A 27,183-nucleotide genomic window follows, 5' to 3' on the forward strand; every position below is an offset into this window, starting at 1 on the left:
AGGAGAGGAGAGGAGAGGAGAGGAGAGGAGAGGAGACAGAGTATGGCTTCAGACACTGACCTTGATCCAAATGGCTCCACACTCCAGCCAGGTGCTCACCCTCACCCTGAATAATGCTTCCAGGTGTCTAAGGCCATCTCTGGGGGCCGCTGAGTGCAGAAAATGCCACGCTCCCAGCCACAGGTCGGCAAGACTGCCACGCCTTTGGCCCCACTGACTTGGTCTTGCAGGCCTGCCTCCATGAGATCCACCTCCCAACCCCACTCCGCCTGCATAGACTTGGTGGATCCTGGGGCAAGTCTTCATTCTTGGTCTTCTTCCACCCCGCCAGCCGGCCACTCACTGTTTCCAAAAGGCAAGACCCACCATTCCATCTCTGCATCCTCTCTCAGCACTTAGCTTGGTGCCTGGCACAAAGTAGTGAGTGCTTAAGAAATGTTCACTCAATTAATTAATGAAGACAGTTAAGAGGGAATGAAGCCATGTTTGTCTCACTGATTTTCCAGCTGATATCCCTGAGCCCAGCCAAGTGCTGCAGCCTCCTGGGGCCCTTGCTTCCTACTCAGCCTTCCCAGGCACTCCAGCCCCCTGCCAGAGGTTGGTGTCTTCCTCCAGAGTCAGCCACGAGCTCCCCAGCCTGTGGGAGCCTCAGCCTCCACCTCCTGCCATGTGGCTCAGGCTAGCGCAGAGATCTCTACAGAGACGCGGTGCTTTCTTGGGCCCCTCTTCTGGAGGAAGGGGCTGGAGGGGAAGGAGGAGAAATTGTAGCTGGAGGGAGCACCTGCCTACTCTCCCCGTGTCAATATTAGGAGGAGCAATTCATGTAGGTCCTGCTTAGAGGGACCATGGATCCTGTTCCCTAATCCCAGTCCAGACTTGGCCAATGCAAGCTTGGCTCTGCCGTGCATGTGTACGGCCTTGTCCCGGTTCTCCAGGCCTTAGCTCAGTCATGAGACTCGGGGCTCCTGCCTTCCAGAACACAGCATCTGCCCCAGAAGTTTTGGTCATGCTGTCCAAGATGACAGGCCTGAGCATGTCCCCTGACTCAGTTCATTCACTGGCTGTGTGGCTTGAATGAGTTATGGAAGCTTGCTGTGCCTCAGTTTCCTTATCTGTCAAGTAGATATAATTCTTATAAAATTTCTATGAAGAGCAAATAAAATATGCGTAAAGTACTTGCTGCAGTGTCTGGCATACAAATGTTCACTAAATGTGTGCTTTACTAGTATTACTGTTGCTATTATGACTCCTACTACCACCATTACTGCTGCTGCAACATGCCAGGCACTGAGCTACTAAGAAGCCTCAGAGACCAGAGAGGCCAAAAAGAGGCTAAACTAAGAAACAGTAGCAGCCAAACAAGCCAAAGAAGCAAGAACTCAGCCCCGCTGGGAGGGGCTCCAGGAGAAGAAAGGACATCAGGTCCCTCAGGGCTCTGTGGCTGGGAAGGAGAAGCTGGAGATGAATAAGACTCCCAGAGTACTCTGGCCTGTCTTGGCCCTGGGAGCCTCAGGCAGGAACAGGTGGCCGCCTACTCCTGATTCCACATGACCCATGTTTAGGGAGGTTGTCTGGAGCACCAGTGGGCAACGCGATCTGGGCTCGTGGCTGCCCTCTGCTCCAACTGAGAGAATGTTAGTCCTCAGAGACGTGCTGGCTGGGCCAGCCCAAGGGTCCTCACTCTCCCCACCACATCTGATCAGTGCCCACCAGAGCTGAGGTGCTATGTGCCCCCGGGGGCCCAGGGCATTGCTTGGTCACCCAACAGTCCCAGTGACACTTGTCTGACCCTCCTACTGAGACTATAGCTCCCTCCACTGCTTGTGGGGGACAGACCATGACTTCACAGAAGAGTCAGGATCCTAGAATGCTGAAGGGCCTCAAGAACATTTCCTCCAGCCTCTTCACATCCCAGAGGAGGTACATGAGGCCATTGAGGGCGAGTCTTCCCTATGATTACACAGTGGAGCCCAACCCCAGGTCTTCTGACTTCTACCCCAGGAGGAAAAGTCCTGGGTTGGCCGAGTACAGTGGAAAGAGAACTGCCTTTGACTTTCAAGTTTGGTTCTAGCACTTATGACCTGAGATAAATATCTTTTTGTCTCTCTGATCCTCCGTTTCCACATCTGTAAAACAGAGTAACAATAATATATCCTCTATAGGACTGCAGCTCAAACAATAGAATGAACAGAAATTGCTTTGTATATGATAAAGCTCTGCACAAATGAAATACAAGAAATTATTTTTCTGGATTTAGAATGTAGAGTATAGTAATTTTAAGGACTCAAAAATGTGTGCTGGTTGGATGTTTGAAGGATGTTGAAAGGCACTGATTTGTTTAGGTAGATGAAATCAGAGGGAGTAACCTTTCAGATGGACTTGGATGGAGGAGTAGATTGGAACTTTTAATCTAATATTCCTTTGTTAGGTAAGAAAGTTGAAGGTCAGAGGCACTGCAGCAGGCTCCACAAACTAGGGCCCATGGGCTGAATCTCACCCACTACCTGTTTTTGTCAATAGTTTTATTGGAACATATTCATGTCCATTCATTACATGCCTATGACTACTTCAGGGGCAGGAGACTATCATGGGACCTGGGAAGCCTAGAACATTTGCCATTTGGCCCTTATTTTAAAGTTTGGCAGATGTGGTGCAAACCTATAATCCTGGCACTCAGGAGGCTGAGGCAGGAGAATGGTTTCAAGTTTGGAGCCAGTCTGGGCTGCATGGTGAATTCAGGGACAGTCTATACTACAGAGGGAGACCCAGTCTCAAAACATCTGAAAGAGAGAAAGAAAGAAAGAAAGAAAAAGAAAGAAAGAGAGAGAGAGAGAATGAAAGAAAGAAAGAAAGAAAGAAAGAAAGAAAGAAAGAAAGAAAGAAAGAAAAAAAAAAAAAGAAAGAAAGAAAGAAAGAAAGAAAGAAAGAAAGAAAGAAAGAAAAGGGAGGGAGGGGGGAGAGAGAGAGAGAGAAGAGTTATTTTTAAAAGTAAGTAAATAAAAAAGTTTTGGGCTGGGGATGTAGCTCATTGGTAGAGCACTGTTTGTGGTAGAGCATTGGAGTACAGGACAGTGTGGGTTCCATCCCAGAACCACATAAGAAAATAAAACAGTTGCTGAACCCTGTCCTGTAGCACGGCAATCGGGCCACTTGGCTTCTAGTTGGGTGCTGTGCAACACCCATGCAACTTCGCCCTTTGCCCACCCCCACACACACTGCTGACCACAGGGTGAGGTTTCAGGTACCAGGCTCTTAGGCTGATACCTGGGCTGACAACTGTGGCTTCCAAGGCCCAATAGGCTCCCAGTTGGATGCAAGTAGCTCCCTTTGGGAGCCCACCATGGAGATGCCAATGGGCCCCTGCTTCTCCTCCATGGGCAAACTGGGAAGAGTCCAGGGGACTAAGTGTGTATGATCGGTCCACCAGACGCCTGAATCAGATGAAGCCTTCAAAGAAGTGTGCAGGAAGGACTGGCACTGCCAGCCATCTGCAGAAAGGGCCAAGTCCACTTTAAATTGGGCTATAGAACTCCTTTCTCAAAGCCAGGCTGTCCCTGGCAGATTCATTTAATTAAAACCTCACCACATCCAATCTTTTGGGAATTCTGAGCTCTCATAGATCCCTTGTCCAGGGAGTCATAAGGACACAGACAGGACACAGGCCCAGGCCATGGCATCTGGTGCATTAGACAGTTCCCACATGTGTCAGGTCAGTGCCCTTTCCAGGACTCCAAGGGCTGCTGCCCTGTGGTGTGGCATCGCCCACCCTGGCCTCACACTCCATCCATCATCCCTGCCTCCAGCCTGTTCAAGCCTCAGACTCATCTTGGATGTCCCCGCCCCTGCCTCATTCATTTGGCAGAGATGTACTGTGCACCAGCCCTGTGCCAAGCTTCCCTCTAGCTATGGGGGACATGCGGTCATGCACAAAAAAGACAACGCCCACCCTCTTGGAGCTCACAGGTCCAACCAAAAATGCAAAGGCATCCCACACACTGTGTGTCCACTCAGCCGCCCTCTCCTCCCTTCTTCTCCCCTCTCCTTTCTTTGCTTTCTCCCCCTTTCTTTCCTGCTCCCTGTCTCGCCTCTGAACCTTTGAATTCTCTGCTTCCCTCTAGCTCAGGCGTTAAGTTCATGACAACTGAACCACGTTAATGAATCCTTCTGCCCCTGATCCTCCTCTGCCACCCACAGCCCCAGCCCAGGGTTACCTCTCCCCTACTGAGGCTGCCCATTGCCTTCCAATTAGGAATTTTATTCCTCAGCCCACCCTTCGAAACTCCTCAGAGGTTAACCCTTGCCCACCTCAACAACTCTCACTTTTCAACTGAACTTTCTGCTCCAGAAAAGCTCCAGGAAAACTTTTGTTGTTGTTAGGTTTGTTATATTCATCATTTTCTACTTATAAAAGTAATAGTTGTTTTCCAGAACATATAAAATGTATGAAAAGAAAATTAAAACCAATCACAAGCCCGTTGTTCGTAGATAAACTGTGTATTTCCTCCCAGCTTCTTTGTCTGTGGGTGCCCGTATGTGTACATACACTTTTCATATTTATATATTTTAGCATGGGATCTCACCATGATATGGTAGCTTTCTATGTAATTAAAAGCCTCCTCAGGAGCAGCACTTTAATGGCTGCACAATATTTTGCCCCATAAATATACCTTAATATGTTTAGCCAAATCTTATTGGTGAACATTTGGACTGTTTACAATTTTTCACAATGAAAATGCTGCTATAAACATCCTTGTTCATAAATCTTTGTTCCAATCTCTGGTTATGTTCCTAGCAGAGATTCCTAGAAGTGGCACCACAGGGTCCCCAAGCAGATGCCTTTCTACGTTGCTTTCCATGGATCATGAAACTGTCTTTGTAAGAGCTTGAAGGCCCCCACCCACCCCCATTTGTGAGCACGCCATGGGGTGTATCTTCCCAGCCCCTAATATACCATGTACCCTTGTCAGAACCCTGCATCCTTCGAGCTCAGAACAAATGCCACCTCCTCCATGAAGCCATCCCTGGCACTGGAGCCAAAGTTCACCTCCAGCCCTCCTTCTGCCCCTGTCACAAATCCCTCCCCAGACACTGACCACCTTTGCCACACATTTCAATAATGCGTGTGGCAACAACCTCTGCTTTGGATGGGACACTGAAGTTTTCAACACACTTCCACTGAGAGAGTTCATCTGATTTACTCCCAGATGAAAACCGTTTTGAGATCACTGCACTTGGTTGATCATCTATCTATTTACCTGGCCACATCACCAGCCTGAGTCAGTCATGCCGCAAACTGGCTTTGCTTTAATGGTTTTTACTAAAATTCCTTGGCCTTGCAGACCAGACTGCTGTGTGGCATGGGGCAACCTAAGAGGACCACGCTAGAACAGTCTTCACTTGGTCACTGGCTTGTGACCGGAGGCTGGCCCTGCTCCTCCCTGGGCTTCAGTTTTTTCATCAGTAAAACAGGCAAGTTGAACTACATAGTGTGCCATGCTCCAGCCCTGATTACTCCTGAGGCCGCTGCCCCAGGGTGCCTGTAAGGGCCCCTGCTCCAAGCTGGCCGCTGGGACGGCCGGAGGGAGCTGGCCCAGGAGGCAGGGCTGGCTCCAGGCCAGGCTGTGTCTGCAAACACTGACCTTGGCTGCCGTCGGGATTTTCCATGACACCAGCGCCCTCCCTCCCTCCCTCTCAGCTCCCCCATTTCACGTGGGCCTGGGGAGGATGGGGTGGAGGATGGGCGCCTTCCTACACCAGAAGCCCCACCCCCTTAGTAGCAGGGGCACCTGTGCGTGGAAGACCACTAAAGAGAGAGGAGGAGAGAGCTAAGGTGGAAGGAGGAGGGCAGGAGAGACCTGTGGGTTCAGGGTGCGGGCAGGAGCTGAGAGAGGCGATATGGGGAAGATGGGAAGAGAGGCCTTGGGAAGGGGCAGGGCTGAGGGAGGTGTTGGTGTTGTGCTTCAGAGCTGTCCTTCCTGGGAGCTGCAGCTCAGAGGGCGGAGGGCGACAAACTCCAGACCCAGTTCTGCAGGCTGGCCCCCACCCCCACCCCAGCTCCAAGAGGTCCTAATGGTTTCCCAGGCCTAACTCTGGGCTTGGCCAAGCTGGAGGCAAGGGGATTCCTTCTGGGGCCTTGAAGCCGACCTCATTTTCAAGGGCCCGGGGAACTTCAGGAGGGCAGGAGAGTCCAAGAGTCAGCAAAGGCCTCATGCCTTCCCAGATGGGCGTCTGAGGGGATGTTTCTCCCACAGCCTCCAGAACCTTGGCCTTTGGGCTGAGCAGTGACCCTCACCAGGCCCTGTGTGGGACATAGAGGGGACTTTCCCGCCTGCAGGACTCCCCTGTGCACCCTGGGGGCACAGAAAAGGGGGGTGCTCAAGGGGGCAGAGGGGGCCTTCTCCAGCACTGGGAGGAAGTTTCCAGGAGATTCCTAAAAATGATGGCACCTGAGCAGATCTTCCAAGAGGGAAGGACAGCACTTGTGCTTCCCAGCCATTCCCACCAGGCCTGTACCCCTTCTTCTTCCTGGGCACCCACTGCCACCCCTGCCACCTCATCTCCTTTAACATGCCAATTAGGCTCCCAGGAGCCTCTGTCCCATTTCCTGGCTCCACACTGCTGTAACTATCGGCCAAGGGTGACTCCCTGTCAGTGCCTCAACCCCTGAGGAGGCAGAGTCCTCAAGGGCCCTTTGCTAGGTGACCCTGGCCTGGCTCAGGCCTGACTGTCCTCTGCCACTCAGCAGCCAGCCTGGCCTCCCACTAGGAGGCACCCATGTCTGCATAAACCATTTCAGGCATCAACCCAGAGTTTGCAGCCCTTGAGTATCTCAGGCCACAGGTCACCCCATCCATCTTCCCTCGGGACAAACATTAGCCCGGCCAGGGCTGTATTTACATTAGATAAGTAGGTCTGCAGGGAGACAGGGTACAGTCAGGCACTGCCAAGGAGTATGCATTTCTAGTTCATCCAGAGGTAAAAGAGCAGAGACTCTCAAAGTTAGAGACCTACACAAAAGACCTGGGAGGTTCCTGATGCACCAAAGGAGTCTTTTGCAAACACAGCACTCCAAGGAACGCTTTTCCAGTAATATGCGCTATGAGAAAAATGTTCCTTGATAAAATCAGTGGGAAACAGGAACATACTCCTAGTTTGGAATGGCCTTGCACAGTGACACATGCATGGCTCTGAGAAAAATGTATGCGCTTAAGTCAGTGACAACAAATCCTATTTAATCCAGCATTTCCCCACTTTAACAGAGTGACCCTTTTTTCATCTAACAGCTATTAACACTCCACGGAGCTGGTATTCCAGGGAATTAACCTTGGGAAAGACTGATCATAGACCGTTGTTGCTAGCAGGAATGTTAAAGACCATATAATCTTCAGCTTCCCCCCAAATACTCATATTAATAATTAGTCTTTATTGATCCCAATGTCCTAAGCATTTTAGGTCTACTTACACAGCAACTCTATGAGATAAGTACATCATCAGTGCTCCCATTTTACAGATGGGGAAAAGGAAGCCCAGAAGACTAAGTAACTTGACCAAGGTTAAAAGCCATTTGACTCCAGAGCCTTTGCTTTTATCTCCTCCCCTAAACTATAGAGACCGCCTATCTATTTTTCAGTACTTCAAACATACTATTACTTCACTCAGTCAATTATCCCATGCTAATCGAAATTCTGATTGGCAGATATGTTCTTAATTAAGCTTGATGGGGAAATAAATTAATTGTAGCCTTAACAATAATCTATTCAGTGTCTGATCTATGTAGTATGAACATATCATACTTCATAAATTAGACCTGACAGGAAGTTTTACTCTGTAACCGGGCAGGTGAACAGAGAAAATAGCACAAGGCGTCCATAGCAGTGAAAACAGAGGGGACCCTCCTAGCATGCCCTGTCTGCCCACGCCACTGAGATGAGGAGGTCAGAAAGAGGAAGACCAAGTCCCGGCTGGGTCAGGACAGACCCCAGCAGCTGCCTCCAGCCCCAAGGTTTCCTCCACCCAAAGCTGTGCTGGGAGGAGTTCAGGCAGCAGGCAAGCAGGCAAAAGAGGCCAGGTGGGGCAGGCAGCCCGGCCCAGCCAAGGCCATCACCAAGGGCTCAGAGTGCCTCCCTGCGCTTTGACTACAAGGAAACAGCCCACAGGCAGAAAGATCAGCAAGAAGGACAGCCAGCCTGACCTCTCCAGGCCCCTGAGTGCTCCTGCAAGACAGAGCTTCAGCCAGGGTCTGAGCTCCTTGGTGACACCAGGATGCAAAGAAAAGAACAGAGGCTGAGAGTTCCCGTCCCACCCCTTAGTTTCCTTCTACCCTGAGATACTTAGGCTACCAGTTCACATTTATTTCTTCACCTGCTTCCTCAGGTGACTTCTGAGCCTCCAGCCAGTTCCAGAGCCACCTCTTAGCTACAGTGCTGCAGAGTAGGAGCTGCTGGCCCTCGTGGAATGAACAGGTATAGCTCTGGTTACACCTGAGCCAGCCAGCAGTGAATGATACACTGCTGTTGTGATCAAGTACCTTGGGCTGTAATCCGGTTCTGTCACTCACCAGCTGTGTGGCCTTGATCAGATTGCTTTCCCTTTCTAGTTCTCCATTTTCTCATCGGTGTAAGCACTGGACCAAGTATAAGCTCGCACCGCTAAAGGCCTGGCTCTGAGAATCTTTAAATCCACAGTGGATTCAGGAAAGAGAAGCAGGGAGAGGAGGAGATGGGAGAGCCCTGCTGAGGGTTTTCTGGATGAGAATCAGCCCCTCCAAAAGCAACCTGTGTGTTTTGACGCCACTGAGGGACACAGCCCTGTGCCCAGAGACTCACAGGATGGGACAAGGAGGTGGTGGGCAATGCCTCTGGCCTCTCACTGGCAGTCAAGCCTGACACAGGCAGGGAGTGGGCAGGCAGCAGGCCTGCTGGCAGGCAGATGGAGCTTGCCAAACTTACAGTTACTTCCCAGAAGCCAAAGCCCCCTGGGACTGCTCCACCCTAGCTGGCTGTCCTCCAAGCTGGGCACCCACGCCAGCAGGTCCTCGCAGCTCCCTTGCCTTTCCACCCAGTGACAGCAGGACAAGCAGAGGAGTTCAGTGTGCGGACCCCGGGCCCCACATCTGGAGAAGCGTCTGTCTGCCTGGTGTCACTCTCCAGTTCCCATTCGTGCCCCATCCAGCTTGGGGCAGTGCCTGAGGTTGAGGCTTCAAGTGGAATGCTCTCCTCTCTCTGGGTCTCAGTTTCCCTTCCTAGGGTGATCCATTAGCTCCAATGCACTGGACAGACACTGAATCAGAAAGGCCTGGTGGTCACGGCCAACTTACTAGCTCTCTCCAGACTTCCTGACCCTAACTATAAAGTAGAGAGAGGGATAATAGTGACCTTGTATGAAGTTTTTGAGGATTATATTAGAAATGTACTGGAAGAACTGTACCTGCTTGGGAGGTCTCAGCCCACAATGGGAGCCAGGTGCTTCTGACCCAAGGTCAGGCACGAGCAGTCCAAGGCTGCCCTGGACAAGGCAGTGGCTCTGGTGCGACAGGAGACTCTATCCTGGTAAAAGCCTTGGTCAGACCTGGGTGAGTCACTTGCTTTGCCAGTCGCTGTTTAATAGAGGAGAGTGGAGGGGGAGGGGTTTGTCCCTTGTGGCTGAAGTCGGGTCCTGAGGGCACTGGGGCTGGCAGCAAAGGCCAGGAAGAGGGCACTAAAGAAAGGTGTGGGGAGGTGGTAATGGCACAGCTGGTGGAGGTAGAGCTGGGTGGCTGCTGAGGGTCACGGCAGGAGCAGGGATGGAGGTGGTTTACAGGCAGCCCACGGTAGCCAGCAGGGCTGCCAGTCAGGCATTGGGCTTTCTTAAGAGATGGGGGCCAGGAGAAGTCAAAGCCTATGAACAAACAAAGGGAAGGGATGAGTGAGGTGGTAGAGAGGGCATCCCACCCATCCCGAGGATGACCGTGGCTTCCTGACCCCACAGAGGTGGGTCTGCTACCTGGACTACGCACTCAGGTCCCCTCTTGTGAGACCCCATCACTGCTGCATCTGTTGAGGCACAGGTGCCAAGGGACTTTCTTCACTCTTGGAAGCAGCCCTGGCAGGTAGCCACAGCAGGGATTAATAGCTTTAACTCAATCCCCGCCCCCTACACAGAGTGAGACCAGAGAGGGGTAGGGGTTCGCCCAAGGTTACACAGCTGGGTCCAAGTCCACGCTTCACACTCCCTGTCCCCAGTGCCGTGTCCTCCCACCCGGGGCACAGGGAAGGACAGGATAAGAAGCAGCTCTGGCTGGGGGCCTGCCCAGCTGTCGAGGTGAGTTGTGGTCTGGCTGCTGAGGCTGAACTGGCGGGCACAATCTGTTCTCACCCTGCTGGGGTACGGACTGGCCAGGCACGGAGGCTCAATAGCTCAGCTGTCCAGGGTCCTGGCTTGATGCCACAATGGGACTGGGGGAGCTCATTCTAAGGGCAGCCCCAAAGCTTCACACACCTCAAGAGCTGTCCCCAGACACCAAGCTTCAAGATGCAATGGCCTCGGGCTGACAGAGGCTCCAGCTTTACTGGAACTCAGCAACCCCCACCTCCACACAGTGTTCTCAGGGAAACGTGAGAGTAATCTGGCCCTTCATTCATTATTCAGCAGTGAGCCATTACTGAGCCCTTTATATGTCCCAGACCCCAGGCCCCAGGCTGAGTGCATCACATATATTATCTCACTTATCCCCCCTCAAAGCCCTGTGAGGCAGTGACTTAACAGCTCCATTTTACAGATGTGGAAACCAGGGGCTGGGGATTTAGCTCAGCGGCAAAAGCCCCTGCCTGGCAAGCGCGAGGTCGTGAGTTCGGTTCCCGGTACCGGGGAAAAACCAAAAAAAAAAACATGTACAGATGTGGAAACCAAGGCTCAGACAGGTTACACACACACACACACACACACACACAGAGCTAGTCTATGGAAGAGTTGAGATTTGAACTCAGATCCAACACCAAAGCATACAGTATCCCGTCCTGCAATTTAGTCTTGAAGTGTATTCTGGGGACTCCCTCAGAGCAGCTGGCAATACAAAGGTGAAAGATAGAGGGGAACACGACAAGCCCAGGCAGTTCCCCCAAAGCTAGTGTTTAGCCGGATGTAGTTGGGGCCCTGGAGTTCAAAACTGAACATCCAAGTAAGGCAAAGATCACTTTTTGCTGTGAAGAATCCAGGAAGACTGCCCGAAAGAAGTATTAGGTTAAGATTTCATAAGGTTTAGAAAAAGAGAAAAACTGGAAAGGCAACCAGCATTATTTTATCACCAGAATTTTTTTTTTTGTGTGGTGCTAGGGATGAAACTCAGGGCCTCACACATGCAAGGCAAGTGCTCTACCACTGAGCAACATGACTAGCTATCATAATTCTACTAATAAAGGCAGTAAATATCTCAATAGTCTGATGAAAGAAGCAGGGCCAGGCCAGCAGACTTCATTTTATAAATAAACAGGCATGATCAGAGAGAAATCATTTGCTCAAGGTTTCACAGCCCCTAGTGACATGGCCAGAACTTGTGCGCAAGGCTTCTGAGTTCCCGTCCAGGGTCATTTTCCCTCCATGTAGCCAGGCAGAATTCTTGGCTCAAGACCATTTGATGGTTCGCTCAGAGGGAGGCTCTGCCTCTCCCTGGCTCCTGGCTCAGCTGGGGGAGGGGTGCAGAGACAGCCTGGCTAGTGACAGTTAACACACCTGGAGGGACGGTCAGGCTCCTGCTTTGCCAATGCTCTTGTCACACACCATGAGCACAGACCCTCTTTGAGTCCACAGTTACAGGAAGACCCAAGAGTTTCAGCCCCCAACTAAGGGCGACAAGGACGCAGGAACACTCCCTTATCCACCTGGGAGAGGCCCTCATGGGTCTCCTGTTTTCCTCTCTGCCACTGCTGGGCCAGCTGCCCCAGGAAGGCTTAAAGGTCCCAGCCCCTTGCCCCACTGTAAGCTTTGGCTGCCAGTAGAGAAATCATCAAGGAGCTATCCAGGCTTCAGTTTCCCTCCCTCCATGCCAAATCACAGGATGTCAGAACCTGTTTGGTCCAACCTCCCTCATCTTCAAGGACGCTGAGGGCCTGAGAGGATAGGCAGCATGCCCTGAGCCCATGACACTGCACCAGAAACCAAGCCTGGGATGGCTGTGCCTTCACCTGCTCCCAGCAGCACCAGGAGCTGCCTCCCTCACTAGGTATACAGAACAGTCCAAGTTTTGAAGCCAAGCAGATTCGAGGGTAAACTCGGGTTGCTCTGCTTCCAAACACCGTGTCCTTGGACTGCTTCCTTCCTATCTGCCTTCTGGAATTGTCAACAAGCACACTTGCAAAGGCGCAAAGCTGGGGCCGGGGCGTTGCCCGGGGACACAGGCCTCGGAGGCCCATCCCTCGGAGGCCCATCCCTCGGCAGGGGGTGGGGGGAACAGAGGCCAAGGTCCCTGAAAGCGCAACCCACAGCGTTTGCTCTCTCTCCTCTCCCCCACCCCGCTTTCCCCAGGCTACGGCCATGCAGCGCCCAGCACGGATGGTGGCAAGGTGTTCTGCATGTTCTACGCGCTGCTCGGAATCCCGCTCACGCTCGTCATGTTCCAGAGCCTGGGCGAGCGCATCAACACCTTCGTGAGGTACCTGCTGCACCGCGCCAAGAAGGGGCTGGGCATGCGGCGCGCCGACGTGTCCATGGCCAACATGGTGCTCATCGGCTTCGTCTCGTGCATCAGCACGCTGTGCATTGGCGCGGCCGCCTTCTCCTACTACGAGCGCTGGACCTTCTTCCAGGCCTATTACTACTGCTTCATCACGCTCACCACCATCGGCTTCGGCGACTACGTGGCACTGCAGAAGGACGAGGCGCTGCAGACGCAGCCACAGTACGTGGCCTTCAGCTTCGTCTACATCCTCACGGGCCTCACGGTCATCGGCGCCTTCCTCAATCTCGTGGTGCTGCGCTTCATGACTATGAACGCGGAGGACGAGAAGCGCGACGCAGAGCACCGCGCGCTGCTCACGCGCAACGGGCAGGCGGGGGGCGGCGGCCTGGGCGGCCTGAGCTGCCTGAGCGCGGGCGTGGGTGACAGCGTGCACACCACCGACACGGCCTCGTCCATGGTGGCCGCGGGCGGCGGCGCGGGCGGCTTCCGCAACGTCTACGCCGAGGTGCTGCACTTCCAGTCCATGTGCTCTTGCCTCTGGTACAAGAGCCGCGAGAAGCTGCAGTACTCCATCCCCATGATCATCCCGCGGGACCTCTCCACGTCCGACACTTGCGTGGAGCAGAGCCACTCGTCGCCGGGAGGCGGCGGCCGCTACAGCGACACGCCCTCGCACCGCTGCCTGTGCAGCGGGACGCAGCGCTCGGCCATCAGCTCCGTGTCCACGGGCCTGCACAGCCTGTCCACCTTCCGCGGCCTCATGAAGCGCCGGAGCTCCGTGTGACCTCCGCGGGGCCTGGCGCCCCTGCGAGCGGGATGGGGGCTCGGCCCAGTGCGGCAGGGGTGGGCCAGGAGGGCCCCCCAAGCCGCCTTTGGCCCGTGGGACTCCCCCGTGCCCCCACTTCTGTCCCTCAGCCCCCATCTCCGACTGTGCCTGCTCGCACCAGCTGGCAGGAGGCTGGGCTCTTAGGACCCTTGGAGCCCCCCATCCAAGCCCTTCAAATTCCAAGAAATGTGAAACTTAGGGGAAGGGGGTCGAGGAGGGAAGGCAGAAGCTGGGAGCCTCCTGTCCTTTGGGAAATCTAAGAAGCTCCCCAGTCCTCAGAGGCCCTGCTGGTACCCAGACCCCCACCGCCCCAGGGGACTTCGTGTTCCATGTACGTTTTGCATCTCTATTTATACCTCTGTCCTGCCAGGTCTCCCACCTCCCCTTGGCTCCAAAAGCCAGGGTGTCTTTGTCCAGGTCACCCTTACTCAGCCCCACTCCCCTTCCTCCTCCCCAGCTGTGTCTCCCAGCCCCCACTACCTTCTGTGTTGTTTTGCATGGCTTTGCAGTATGGAGAAAGTGGAACCCCGGCAGTCCCTAAAGCTAGTCCCCAGAGGGCAGGACAGAAAGAAAGGACAGACAAGACAGCAAGAGAGAGACAGACAAGACAGCAAGAGAGCCCTGTCTGCAGGGCTGGCCTCTCCTGGCGTCCTCGCAGGGGAGGGGGCCCCCAGCCTTCCAGACACTGCCCTTGGAGTCTGAGACTGAAAACTCGGAGTTGCCATTCCTGGCTGCCGACTGCTGATCAACAACTCTTACATTTGTAGGGTGATTTTTAGCCTCCCAAAACAAAGTCCTGCCTACTCATTGGTTTGAGTCTCACAACACTCCACTTAGGTCACTAGGGCAAGAGTTCTTATCCCCATTTTACCAATGAGGACAGAAGCAAAATGGCATTCCCAGGGTGATACGATGGCAAAAGGAAAGGAGAGCAAGAACCCATCTGCTTTTCCTAGCCCAAGTACTCTTCCCTTCTGGCCCAGCCCACTTCCGGAAACAGAGCTCCTCCCTGTGTGCCCAGGGTCCTAAAGGAGCTGGGTTTAAAGCAGAGCCCGAAATCCTGCTGGGCCCTTCTGAGGCTCAGCTCACCATGCTGGCTCCGGATACCTCCAGGCTGCCTGCTTACAAACACAGAGGTCTTCGGGACCCAGGTGAGCAGGGCTCGGTCTCACAGAACAAAGGCCAGCTCTGAGAGTTTGGGAATCGGCCGGAGCAGCTGAGAGAGCTGGCAGGCACGTCAACGGGGACATGATCCCTGCCCAAAGCCAGTGTCAGTACTTGTGTTCCAAGTAGCTAGAGCTAGGCTGCTGCTTTAGGCAGAAATACCCCCTCCTCTGGGGGCCTGGGCCTAGTGAGCCTCTGCCTACCCCACCTGCAGCCCAGAAGCTCAGGGGAAGCAGCAGATGGAGGCGCTCTCCTGGCTCACTCCACAGCTGGAGTTGGTATAGCACTGGGGCAGTGTCACAGGGGGGTAAGGGTCCTCTCCCCTGCAGTGCTGCCTTCCCATGCTGTCCCTGGTCAGCTCCTCCATGCTATTCGGCCAGCCCAGCTCTGGCATCCATCAAGGAAGCCTGAGGGAGGGACCCATGCAGTGGTCAGCCTGAGACTCCACCCCTGCCATGGCCTCTAGCCCCTGGGGGAACCCAGGGGAAGAAGTCCCTGCGCAGAGTGGAGGAGCTGGCTGCCGTGTGCCACCGGGAGGGGGCCTAGAGCCCAGAAAGGTGCCCTCTGTGTTTATGTTAGGAGTGGGGCAATGCTGGTTGCCCCTGTCCTGTGTGTGACCCTGCCCTCGAGGGTCAAGTCCTGTCAGACGTCAGACCCGAGGGAGCCACAACCAAAGCTGCAGAGAGGTGGTGGGAAGGAGGCGGAGCGGCCCGGGGCAGAGCATGGCAGACTGCTGGTCTCCGGCTGGGTCTTTCCTCAAGAACTGGAAAGCCAGTGTCACTTCCCTTCTCACCCCTCCAACTGCAGGCAGCCTTTCTGCTTCCCCGATGCCTTATGCCTGGGCACACTGCCACAGAATATGCAATATGTGTGGGTGACATGCCCCACGCCCACACCCCACCCGGGCAGCCCCTGAACTCCCCAGGCTGTGGCTGCCAGGCCCCCCTCAGCGCCCCCTGCCTATCTGTCTTCACACTGAGAATGGCGCCTAATAAATGCTGTCCATGGAGACCAGGCTCCGGCTCCAGCTCCTCTGTCATCCTGTACCTCACCACCGCCAGGGGGCAGCCTTCCCCCCTCCCTACTGGGGTCTACAAACTAGACTAGGTCTTTTGGGGAGATCTAGACCTTAGAAATCTCCTGATCCTATTCTTCCCCTTATATCTGACTAAACTGAGGCCAGAGAGAGCAAGTCACTTGCCCTGAATCACACAGCTGTGAGTGGCAACCTAAGATAAAAAGCAGAACTGGAGTGCCCTAGTCCAATCCTCCCCTCATCACACAGCTTGCAGAGTCTGCCTGACACACCCAGCTGCATCCCTACCTCCCCACCAGCCAGAAGTGACATGCTTTTCAGCCGGGGACCCCTAACTCAATAACCTCACTGACAGTGAAAATGTCTCTTTCAAAGAGGAGCAATCATCACAAGCACTTTTTGGAGGGTACCTTTTTCTCAAGGTCTAGAGGACAGAACAGACACAGGGAGCAGATCCACCTTGCCCAGCTGGTGCCACCACCTGGAGTCGGCCAGTCACCAGCTTCCAAACTTCGTGGAGCACAGTCCACAGTAACCCACGTGACATGACAACCTATCTGCTTTCCTATTCACCCACCCATCTAGCACTCATGAAATAATACTTAACAGCCCCTCTGCATCCAATGCCCTCTAATCCATCCTGTTCTATCTCATGTTATAAATTCTGGTTGTAGCTAGGCACAGTGGTGCACACCTCTAATACCAGCTACTTGGGAGGCTGAGGCAGCAGGACTGAAAGTTCCAAACTAGCCCAGGCCACCTAGCACGACTCTGTCTCAAAATAAAATAAAAAGCTGGGTTTGGTGGTATAGGCTTGTAATCCCAGCACTTGGAGAAGGCTGAGGCAGAAGGCAGAAGGATCAAAGTTTGAGCCTAGCCTGGGTAATTTCTTTTTTTAAAAAAAAAAAAAAAAGTGTGTGCTCCTATTTATTTATTTATTTATTTATTTTTGGTACCAGGAATTGAACTCATGACTTCATGCTTGCCAGGCAGGCGCTGTGCCACTGAGCTATATCCCTGTGCTAGCTTGGGTAATTTCATGACTTAAGGAGACCTTGTCTCAAAATTTTAAAATATTTGAAAAGGGCTAGGAATACAGCTCAGTACAAAGACCCTGGGTTCAATCCCCAGTGCTGCAATAAAGTTAATTAATTAAAAGGACCAGGGATGTTGCTCAGTGCTAGAGTACTTGCCTAGCATTTGTGAGGCCTGGATTCAATCCCCAATATCTAAAAAAAAAAGAAAAAGTGCTGGTCATGCCCCACAAAACTGACTTCTCTGCCCACTAGTGGTCTGCTACCTGTGGATTGAAATACACTAGAGAAACAAGGGTGTGGGGTAGGAATACTTTCTCCAATCCTTCCTGGTATGCACCTAAGTCAAATGAAAGATACAGAGAGAGACTTATATACAGGGGGCTCAGGGGTCAAAGAAAGAGGAAATGATACCTGCCCACCCTGCAACCCCAGGACACAGGCAGCCTCCCTGTGATGCCCCGGCTGCTCCCTGCTGCTGCAGGCAGAGTCCTGGGACCTGCTTCTCAGTGGCCTGCAGCTCTCAGGGTGGCCACAGCGGATGTGGGGAGTAGATCCCATTGGTTCTCCCTTCCTAAGACCACCTCATCTAAATCCAGCCTTGTGGCCCATGGCCCGCTGCTTCTGCCTTTCTTAACACTGCTAAATGCAGCAACAGCAGATACTGGTTCATCCTGGAGGTCAGCCATGACCAGGACAGATGACGCTTACTTTCTTAAGTGGTACTCACAAGACATAAACATACTGACACTTGCTCTCCTTTCTTCATCACCCAGGGCAAAATACGAACAAACCTTGCAGGGACCCCCAGTGGTAGCTGCACCCTAGCCCTGCCTTCAGCTTCTCAGAGCTCAGACTGCTCAGTACTATAATTCTAGCTACTTGGGAGGCTGAGGCAGGAGGATCACAAGTTCAAGGCCAGCCTACACAATTAAAAGATCCTTAGCTAAAAAATAAATAAATAAATAAAAAGTTCAGTACTCCCTTGGTTCAGTTCCCAGGATCGGGGAAAAAGAAGAGGAATTGCCTAAGTTCCAGCCGGACTCACCAGATGATGCTAACCCTGCCCTTCTTGCTTCCATCTGAGGCCTCCCACACTAAAAGATAGATAGACAGAAAACCAGAAATGAAAAACCAGTACCGCAGGGTCGGGGATAAACTGGCCACATCCCCCTTGGTTTGATGACTCTGGCGAGCATGGATGGAGACCAAAGCTTGCTGGAAACCAAAACAGAAGGAGACATGTAGCAGTAGTTCATCCCCAATGTGTCCTGTGCATGCCTCATAGGGGTCCCTGATGAAATGAATCTAGGGAAACATCACTGAGTCACCAAGCTCATGGAGCTTTGTGATACTTCTTACTAAAAGCTATGAAAATTCCTGCAGCAAAAATGCTGCTCACCTTTGCTTACCTCAGCATTACCCAAGCTCATTCCAAGTACCAGGCCCTCTATTTGTTGATGTCTTTCCACGGCTGGTATTTCCCAGAGCATTCTGGGAAATGCCTCCGTATTAAAATCTCATCAGTGGAAAGAGAAGGCTGATCCTTCCCTCTCACCCTGATTCTAAAAGGAGTTTAACTTGTCAGCTGATTTGTGACTATGGCCATAATGATATAAAATACTTTTTTGATGCCCAATAATGTACCAGAGCCAACCATGGCTCAGAGCAGCCCACTGGCCCAATGTCAGGCAGTGAGTTGGTGGCAAAGCTGGGATTCAAACCCCGGCTGCTGGCTGCATGGATGAGGCACACACCTTTGCCTGCCTTACTGTATACAGTCTCACAGTAGCCCCTGACTTCAGCAGAGGGCTAGCAGAAGTTGCAGAGCTACTTACACTGTGGTTATTTTTTATTCATAACCATGGTGGGAGGAGGGGCTGAGACCTAAACACACCATCGTTGAACGATGACAGATTCTGGTGGAGCTAAGAATTTCTGTTCACACTCAGGCCACCTGTTCCCCTCTTCTGGCCACTTTGCTCTTTCTCTAGACTCTTCATTGCCTCCGAGCCCAGCACCTCCCCACAGCTCAGCTCAGGAAGCCAGGGCTAGGGAGGGCTTGGCAGGGCAGGGGAAGCATGCATTCAAAACCCACATATGACCCAGGAAAGAGCAGCTGCCCACATGGACTGCAGGCAAGCCTGGCCACCACTGCTGCTTAGCGTAGCACTGACGCTCCCTGTCCATGCCAAAGTTTGGTTCAAATTAAGAGACTGGGTGCTCTGCTTCCCACATGGCCCCAAAAAGCCCAGTCTAGAGTGTACTCAGTGCCCCTTTCCCACCCAGTCAAGTCATGGCCTGGACACACACATCTAGCTCTCTTACAAAGCAAGGGATTTTGATTCACAGAAAGGAAGTAATAGGCTCAAGGTTATGAAGTGAGATGATATTGCAGCCAGAATTAGTATCCATATATGCTGACTTACACACACACACACACTCGAAGGGGCCTGGATTCTCTGACTCTGATTTCAGATGAAAGCTGCTAATCTCTAGGGTTGAGTCACTCTGACGCTAGAAATTTACCACTTCTACATCTGGACAAACACAGGAGATTCACACCACCCCCTCAGTTTCCCAGCTACAGGGAGGGAGGGGCCCGTGGGTGGTGGCCCTTAAGACAGGGCCTGGAATGGAACTGGCCTCCATGGTCTCCCAGGATGCCCATGAATGGCATTTTACACGTACAGAGCTCTCATGCCACATGCCCATCAGACTATCAGGACAGGCTTGTGATTTAGGCAAGGATTAACACACTCATTCCACAAATGATGAAGCCACAGCCGGATTGGTCCACATTCTCCCCTGTAGCTGAGGCATAGAACAGAGCCTCAGGCATTTCCCTGGTGCCTCGTTACAGGGCCAGGGCTGCAGCCCGGTACCAAGAGCTCTGGGGCAGCCAGTGTCATAGTGCTCACAGTCTGCCAGCTCCCTGGGTTGGGAGGGGACCAGGTAGACATGGTTCCCCCCCAGGAGTCAAGGGAGACACAGAGCTAGGAACATTTTACCCTCTTCACCCTGTGCCCTGGACTCTGGGCCAAGGGCAGCATGACATCAGGCCAACAACCCTGCCCTTCAGCTGGAAGGGACAAAAGTTCCTGGGGAAAAGTCATGCCTTGACCCTGGCCAGTCCCCCTCTACACACCCTCTGCCACAGTTCTTGTTGCCTGGAAGAGGGCACATGGGGCCAGGTCATCCCTGACTACAGAATACTCTGATCTGACCACCAGACTGGCAGAGTGGCAAGAAAAAGGCCATGACTCTGGCCTTGCTCTGCCCCAGAATCAGAGTCTGAGAGATGCTGTCCATCCAAATACACAGGTCCAACCTGGGAGACCAGAGGTGCGCACCGGGGCAGAGATGCTGGCATGGGCCACCTTGTGCTTTGACCTTGCTCTGGTCCTCTGCCTTTGAAGTAAAGATCTCATTCTGCATTAATCCTAGGGCCCCTGAAGCATGAAGGATGCTTTTGGCTGCCATGGGACGCTGTGCAGCCTGTGTTCTTGCCTACTTGTTCCCCACCCCCAAAAAAAGCCAGAGAGTCAAGGCTATGGTCTTTGAGGGCCTCCTGACTGAAGCACCACACCTAGGCCAAATGCACCACCTACTCCCCTCCCAAGCAGGAATCTCCTCCACAGCTTCCTTAACACGGCCAACTGCCAACTTCCGAGTGCCCATTCTGAGCAACCCCCTCACTCTCTTCATAGCAGCTTGAAGGACCACAGTATCATCCTCCCTCTGAGACCAGGACTGCTTCCAGACTGACTGTGCCTGGAGGGCAGATAGTGTCATTCCAAGTGATTCAAGATGGCTCCCCAAATGGACAGGTGCCTCAAAATTACCTCAGGTTAAACAAGTGCCCAGATCCCTCAGGCACACCTCCTGCAGCAGAACTTCTAGACCCCACCCTTCACCCTCCAGCCTGACCCACTTCATGGAAAGAATTTCAACATCCCTCTCCCTCTGTAGCTTGATCTACCATGTGTGGTCTGCCAGCACAGAACGGGTGACTGTTCCCTCTTATGAATGCAGGCAGCCACTTCACAATGAACTTGCAGCCGACCAGAACTTCCCTGGAGTTTGTCACCTGGACCACTGTGACAGGCGCTGCTGGTTACCCAAACAAGATCCATTCCGACACCCCTCTGTCTGTTGACAGAGGACTGTCATTTCTCAGGTGCTTGTCATTCCCCAACCCTAGGGACACAAAACATCTTTCCAAAGATTGGATTAGGTTTCAGTCCCTTTGGGGGATTCTTCAGAGCTGTGTTTCAGGGACAGTGGTCCTGGGAAAGGTTTTCTCTTCTTAAAAAATATCACAGGGGAGGAAACAGTGCTCTATTTTGACTAGACATTGCCAGATCTATGTGGCAGACGGAACTGGGCAGCCATCTTGTGACTATAGGGGAAAACATCATGAATACAATGAAGCTGACAGAGGGAGAAGATGGAAGTTTAGTGCTACTGAATGACCTCTTGTCCTGGGAGATGGAAGGTGACAGACTCAAATGGGTTTTTCTGTTACTGGCAATTGAAAGCCTCAGAGCCCATAGGCCCCTACGAGAAGATTATTGAAGGCTGAACCTGGTAACAAAGAAGAAATGTTTTTCTTCCTTTAAGGACTTTTAGCAACCCTAGTGTGAGTCTCCCATGCTTGTCTCTTAAATAACACCCTGACCAGTCCTAAAGATTTACAATCACATACGTATAAAGAAGTCCAGTTGAAAACTTCAATGTAAAACATTAAATACTAGTAATCCTCCTCACCAATGAACGCACAGCAGCCCAAGGGACTTACAGAGGGGAGAGGCATATTCTGCTCTGTCCCCACCTTCTGTTTCTAGCTATCCATAGCTGAGTGCAACAGAGACAAAAAAGACAGGGGAACTCTCTGTGTGACCAGCATCCAAGGGCTGGCACCCATTGGGGTCCAGAGACCATGCAGGAGTCTGTCAGCCTATTCCACAGAGGGGTAACGCAGTATCCCCACAGCTCTGTCCCTGGTGGTCCCCCACAGCTTCCTCTGGCCCCAGGACACTCACACACCTGACAGTGAGAGTGCAGATGGCCCCCCATGGAGCCCTGTCTCCTCTGCCCCATTCTCTTCCCCTTTGGTCACAGGCACAGGGGGCAGAAAACAGGCTCATGTCCAAAGCAGACATCCAGGTAGGGAAGAGGACGCGCTCTCCTCTCCTTGTAGGTTCTGGGAGTGGTTACTGGGGACCTGCTGGCCCTGCATGACTAGGTTTCTTCCTCTAGGGTGACAGCCCACAACCAGAGTGGCCCTGCCTCCTCCCTGTTATTGGGGACAGCTCTCTCCCTCCTTGGCTATGCATTGTGGAAGCAAGGGGAAATGTCACCACCTGTCACCCACCTTCGAGCAGGCCTCTTCTGTGCTGGAGCAAGCAGTGGCTCCATGTGGATGCAAGACAGTGTTCCCACCACTGGCTGGTGGGCTGGGTTTCTATGATGCTCCAGTGTTGGTGTCCCATTGCACGTTAAGTCAATTCCTACTCCCTCCCAGCCCCACAGCACCCACTTATGTGATCCTCCAGCCTTCTGTGCCATTACTCCAGCCTTTGATGAAATATCAAAGAGGACAGGACCAGATGGGAGGCCCTTAATTCATTTATTCCAGCATGTTCTTGGTGAGCTGTTACTGGCTCCAGCTACTCACCACATCCCTTTTATCTGTGCTCTAAAATTGTCTGTTTAATCAAAGCCAGCAGGTGGCTAGGCTCCAGTCACATTAGCACAGCTCCCAAGTACTGGGATTTCCAGGGACCTGGCCTGGGGCTTTCAGCTTGCTGAAGATAGCAGGAGCTTCCTCACCCAGCTCCACCTTCCCCAAACTCCCCACCAACCACCACCAGCATCTCATCTGAGTTGCTGGCTTCATTTCCCTAAGCACTGAGACCCACACCCCATCCCACCACCTGAGCTGGGCTTGGCTCTTCTCATCCCCTTTCCCGATCAGCCTGGCTCCTCTGTCAGGAGGATGCAAAGGACCCTTGACAGAGGATGCAAAGGACCCTCCCGAGCACTCAGGGGGGAAGCTGGCCAGAGGAAATCCAAACTCAATAGCCAGGGCCCTTTGGTCAGTGGGGACTGGGGTGGGTGGATTAAAGAATGTTTAGGAAGTCTGTTCCCAAATCTTCCTAACTTCCCTGCAGGAGGAGGCACAGTTCTTCCCATCCAGGGGCTCAGGGAGGTCAACGCAAGGTAACCCAATTAGGAAGTAGCAGAACCATGTTTGAACTCAAGGCTAGGTGGCTCTATCTTCTACTCCCACCAAGACACCCTCCGGCTCCCCTTGTTTTCTTACCCTCTCAGCCTTGCTCCACCTTCACCCAAGCAACTGGGACCCTGGATACTGCTCAGCGGCCTCTAGAAGGGAGCACAGGACTGAGCCCAACCCTTCCTAACCCCTGGGAAGGAACAGCAGATTGATGTCAAACAGTGGGGAACCATTCCAACGTTCCTGGGACCTGAGTGATTTGGGATTAGTCTTCCAGATCCGGCACCAGAGATGTAATGGGAATCTGCTGTCATCCCACCCCCTCCAGCGGGTCACAGTGAACAGATGGGCCGACCCCTCTCTGGGGTCTAAGTAGGGCATGCTGCGGTTGCTGGGAGGCAGGGAGGAGGCAGGCCAGCAGGTCATGTGGTGGGAGTTGATGGGAGAGAGGGGCAGTGGGCACACCCAGCTCCACCCCACCCCTCCCTGGTGAGGACTAGAGGGGCAGCTTTCTGCTATCCACTGGGGGTAGGGTTGCTGTACAAGGCAGAGATTCCTGTGCCTGGGACTGTGTAAGCAGAGCCTAGGCAAGCTTTGCACAAAACTCGTACACTGAGCTGGACCATCATACAGATAATATTGAAGGTCCTGTCAACCTGCAAACTCTTTAATCCTAGCCCACCAGAACTGACTAGCTACAGAGACTTACCCTTCCAGCTCCACAGTGAGGCTAGGGTGGGGTCCAGAGCACCCAGGTACTGGCCAGGCCAGCCTCTGCCAGCTGCCCCATTGTCACAGAGCCCAGAAGGCAGGATGGGGCATGGGGTACAGTGACAATGGAGAGACATACAGTAGCCACTTCTGGGGCCAGCGGGTAGATTAGTCCACTGCTTCATGTTTCAGAAGAGAGCAGAGGATCAGAGGAGAAGTGACAGGCCCATAGACAGCCAGGGCCCTGGGAATCCCTGGCTATTGCTGCTGAGCTTTTTCTGAACAGACCATAGTAAGAACACCCACAGGTCCACCAATAGACAAAAGGAAAGCAAGCAGGGCATACACAAAGGAATGTTACCTGGTATACAAAGGGATGGGCTCTGGATACAGGCAACACATCAGTGAGACTCAAGCCAACATCTGGAGCAAAAGAAGTCAGCCCTCTGGGGGTGTGCTTAGTGGTAGAGCCCCAGGCTTATCATGCTGGAGGCCCTGAGTTCCATTCCCAGCACCAAATGAGTGTAACACCCACACCCATACCAATTTGTCCTACTGGCTAAATTGGGCTGCAGCAGTTCCCACATCTCTGTATCCCTGCCGGCTAGTAGAAGGGCCATTAATGCTTCTGGTCAACTTCTGCCCACCCCAACCTAGGTTGCTATAATATGGTGTCACTAGCCCTCCCTGAAGCTGGATACATACCATGGTGTATGGATGTAGGGAGGCTCCGTGAGGCTCCCACAGAGTGTTGCTGGCCCGAGCTACATACACATGAGTCCAAGGATTCATGGGGCGGGAGGCAACCTGAAGTTTGTGTCCATGCCAAGTGAGACAGGGAAACCCAGGCCTCCCTGAGGAAGGATAAATGGGAAGTCCCAGAAGCCATGAGACAACATTTCTTTGGCTGATTCTTAGTCTTTTATAATCAACCTTCCAGCTCCTTCCAGGAGTCCTGAAGAGTCTCATACCATCTCACCCACTTTGGACTGGCCACCATTCACCTCCTCAGCTCCTGCACTGTCACCCACACTTGGGGATGGCCAGGGTGCCACGAGGCCCAGGCATCCTGCCATCTGCTGCTTGGAGCTGGAGATCTGGGGGAAGAGAAGTGATTCTTCTTCTTTTATAGGAATCCAGTCACCTGGACAGGTGGGCCATCCATCCTGCCGCTGAGGCTTCGATGTCCACCAGCATGAGGACAGCCTGCCCCCCCGCCCCCGTCTACCTGGTACTGCACTCCACTGGGTCACTTTAGAGCACGCTGTCTGCTGCTCAGGCGCTTCGTGGCGGCCCAGCGAGTCATCCCCCTAGGGCTTACTCACCTCCTCTTCTGTGACTCTGCCCCCTCTCCCAAGGACATAAAACCTGGCCCAAGTGCTCCTCAAGGGTCACCTTTGAGGGTCTGCTGTGTCCCCCTGAATGAAGCTGCTAACAAGCACCCATGGATCCAGCCAGGTAGACCTGCACTCCTGGCTGGGTCCGATGTCTGCCCAAGGGGACCCCCCATACTCACCTCCAGTGCTGGAAGCTAGGTCCCAGGGTAGACCCACCAGGGCCCATTCCTGCCTGCACACCCAGGTTGTGCCCACAGGACTAACTGAGCTCCACAGAGAGATGAAGATCAGGGTAAAAGCGTGGGCCAAATGCCAGCTGAGACACAAGGGCCTCCAAGGATGGGGCAAGCTGGCCCTGAACTGAGCCTTGAAGGGATAAGTACAGCACATCACAGGTAGGAACCTGGGCAGAGGCTAAACAGCAGAGGGTTCTCAAAGGGAGCTACAGCAGTGAGAAGGGCTCAAGGTCTCTCTGAGAAGAGCACAGAGTGGGCCATGGGTCTGGGTTACGTCCACCTCCTTGGTACCTACACTAACAGGCATCCATGACAGACAAGCATGGGAACTGGGAAGGAGAAAGGGAGCAAAGAGAGATGGAAAGGAGACCTCAGAGGCACCCACCAAGGCAGGCTGTATAGTGATATTAGTCCGCTGACAACAAGGAGCCAGGGACAGTTTCAGAGCAGAGGAACAGAGCATGTGGTTTCTTTTCCAAAAGATTTCACTGGCATCGCTCGCTCCTGAGAGATCTTGGGAGCCCAGCACCTGCTGTCTGGATGGAGGGCTCTCTCCACAGCAGCCCAGGAGGAGAAAACACAGGGCAGGGGAGCAGGCCCTTCACTGCAGCTGGGAAGGCCGAGCTGCTGCCCTGCTGGCAGAGAGGCCAAGAAGAGCCTGCAGCACAGCAGAGAAGGAACAAGCTCGTGAGAAACCCATGCAGGATCTCCTTGGCTCGCTTCAGCTCACATTTGCATGCAGCAACTTCCACACCACTGACCAGATTTCCTGGCAGCTAGCCCAGTAGCCCCAGGGACCCAGCAGCCCTGCCCATGGGGCAAGGAGAAACCAACACTTGCAAGAAGGTGCTGAAGCTAGATGGGGCCAGTTTCCACCTGTCCACTCGGCTCCCCACCACTTAACAGCTAAGGAACCTCAGAAGCCCAAGTCCATCCCTGTCTCTGTTAGCATAGGCCAGTCACTGTAAGGCTTTGTTTGGATGAGAGTTAGAAGGAAACCTGAAATCATCTCAGGCTTGCTCCTTCCCTCATCAGGAAACAGAGATCTGATAAGGACCTCAGAGCCTGCAGGAGTCTGCTTTCAACTGCTCAGAACCCAGAGACTGAGAAAGAGGGAGAGACCTGGCCAGGTTGGCTAGGGAGGCCCTTAGGAAGAGGAAAGTGTATAGGGGTGCTGTCAGAGGGGCGCAGGCTTCACCTATCCCATTCCCTGTCTCACAGCACTAGAGGCTCTCTGAAGCCACACCCCTGGGAGCCAAGTGCAAATGATCTAACACAAGAGAACTGCCACTACCGTACTTGTCAGATGTCAGCCACGGTGCAAGGCAGAAATCACTGCCCCTAATTTATAGGTGAGGACTTGGAAGTTGAGCTCCTTGCCTCAGGTCACCCAGCTGGTAGAGAGCAGAGTCTGATTGAAACGGCATGTTCTTCCACCCCATTTGCCTCCCTCCAGCCTAGGCTGCCCTGCTGCTATTTGCTTTGGGGTGGGAATGTGCACCGCATCTGCTCAGCCAGCACCCCTGTGGGCTCTCGGCTGGCTCTCTCCAACCCATGCTCTGGGATCCTTCTGTGCTATTCCCTGCCCCTGACCTGCAAAGATGGTCCTCGTCAGACACTGCTGAGACAGCTAGAACTGGTCCTTGCCTGCCAGGACCAGCTGGCTGGACCCATCCCTGGAGAACTGCTGGGTAATGGGCACTGAGAAGCTGCATTTTAACCAAAATGTTCTGAAAGCACTAATTTGGAAAGATGAGGGCTGAGATCTGCTGCTCTCAAGAAAGCTTTGGGGTCTATTTTGGAAAAAGGGAAACCAATTGCTACCCTCTTCTAGCAGGACCGGAGCAAGCCAAAATGGCCGCTGGGTGGATTAAGGAGCCCTTCCTGGGAGGTTCAGCCTCAGAAGGGCACAAATAACCCCTCTGTTGACAACAAAAAAGTTTCTC

At 53.1% G+C, this 27,183-nt stretch overlaps 1 protein-coding gene across 1 annotated transcript in view; it reads left to right on the forward strand.

Annotated features, from left to right (window-relative positions):
- Nucleotides 1–13,509, forward strand: part of Kcnk3 (potassium channel, two pore domain subfamily K, member 3) — a gene marked incomplete at its 5' end in the record, with an annotated part of 33,675 nt that extends 20,166 nt beyond the window's left edge. The window contains 1 exon segment of the mRNA XM_005400437.2: nucleotides 12,499–13,509. Within this exon segment, the coding sequence (XP_005400494.2) occupies nucleotides 12,499–13,436 (938 nt within the window).
- Between the last annotated feature and the right edge of the window lie 13,674 nt (nucleotides 13,510–27,183).

The sequence above is a fragment of the Chinchilla lanigera genome, unplaced genomic scaffold, assembly GCF_000276665.1.
Source record: "Chinchilla lanigera isolate Chin_1 unplaced genomic scaffold, ChiLan1.0 scaffold00068, whole genome shotgun sequence".
Classification (NCBI taxonomy): domain Eukaryota; kingdom Metazoa; phylum Chordata; class Mammalia; order Rodentia; family Chinchillidae; genus Chinchilla; species Chinchilla lanigera.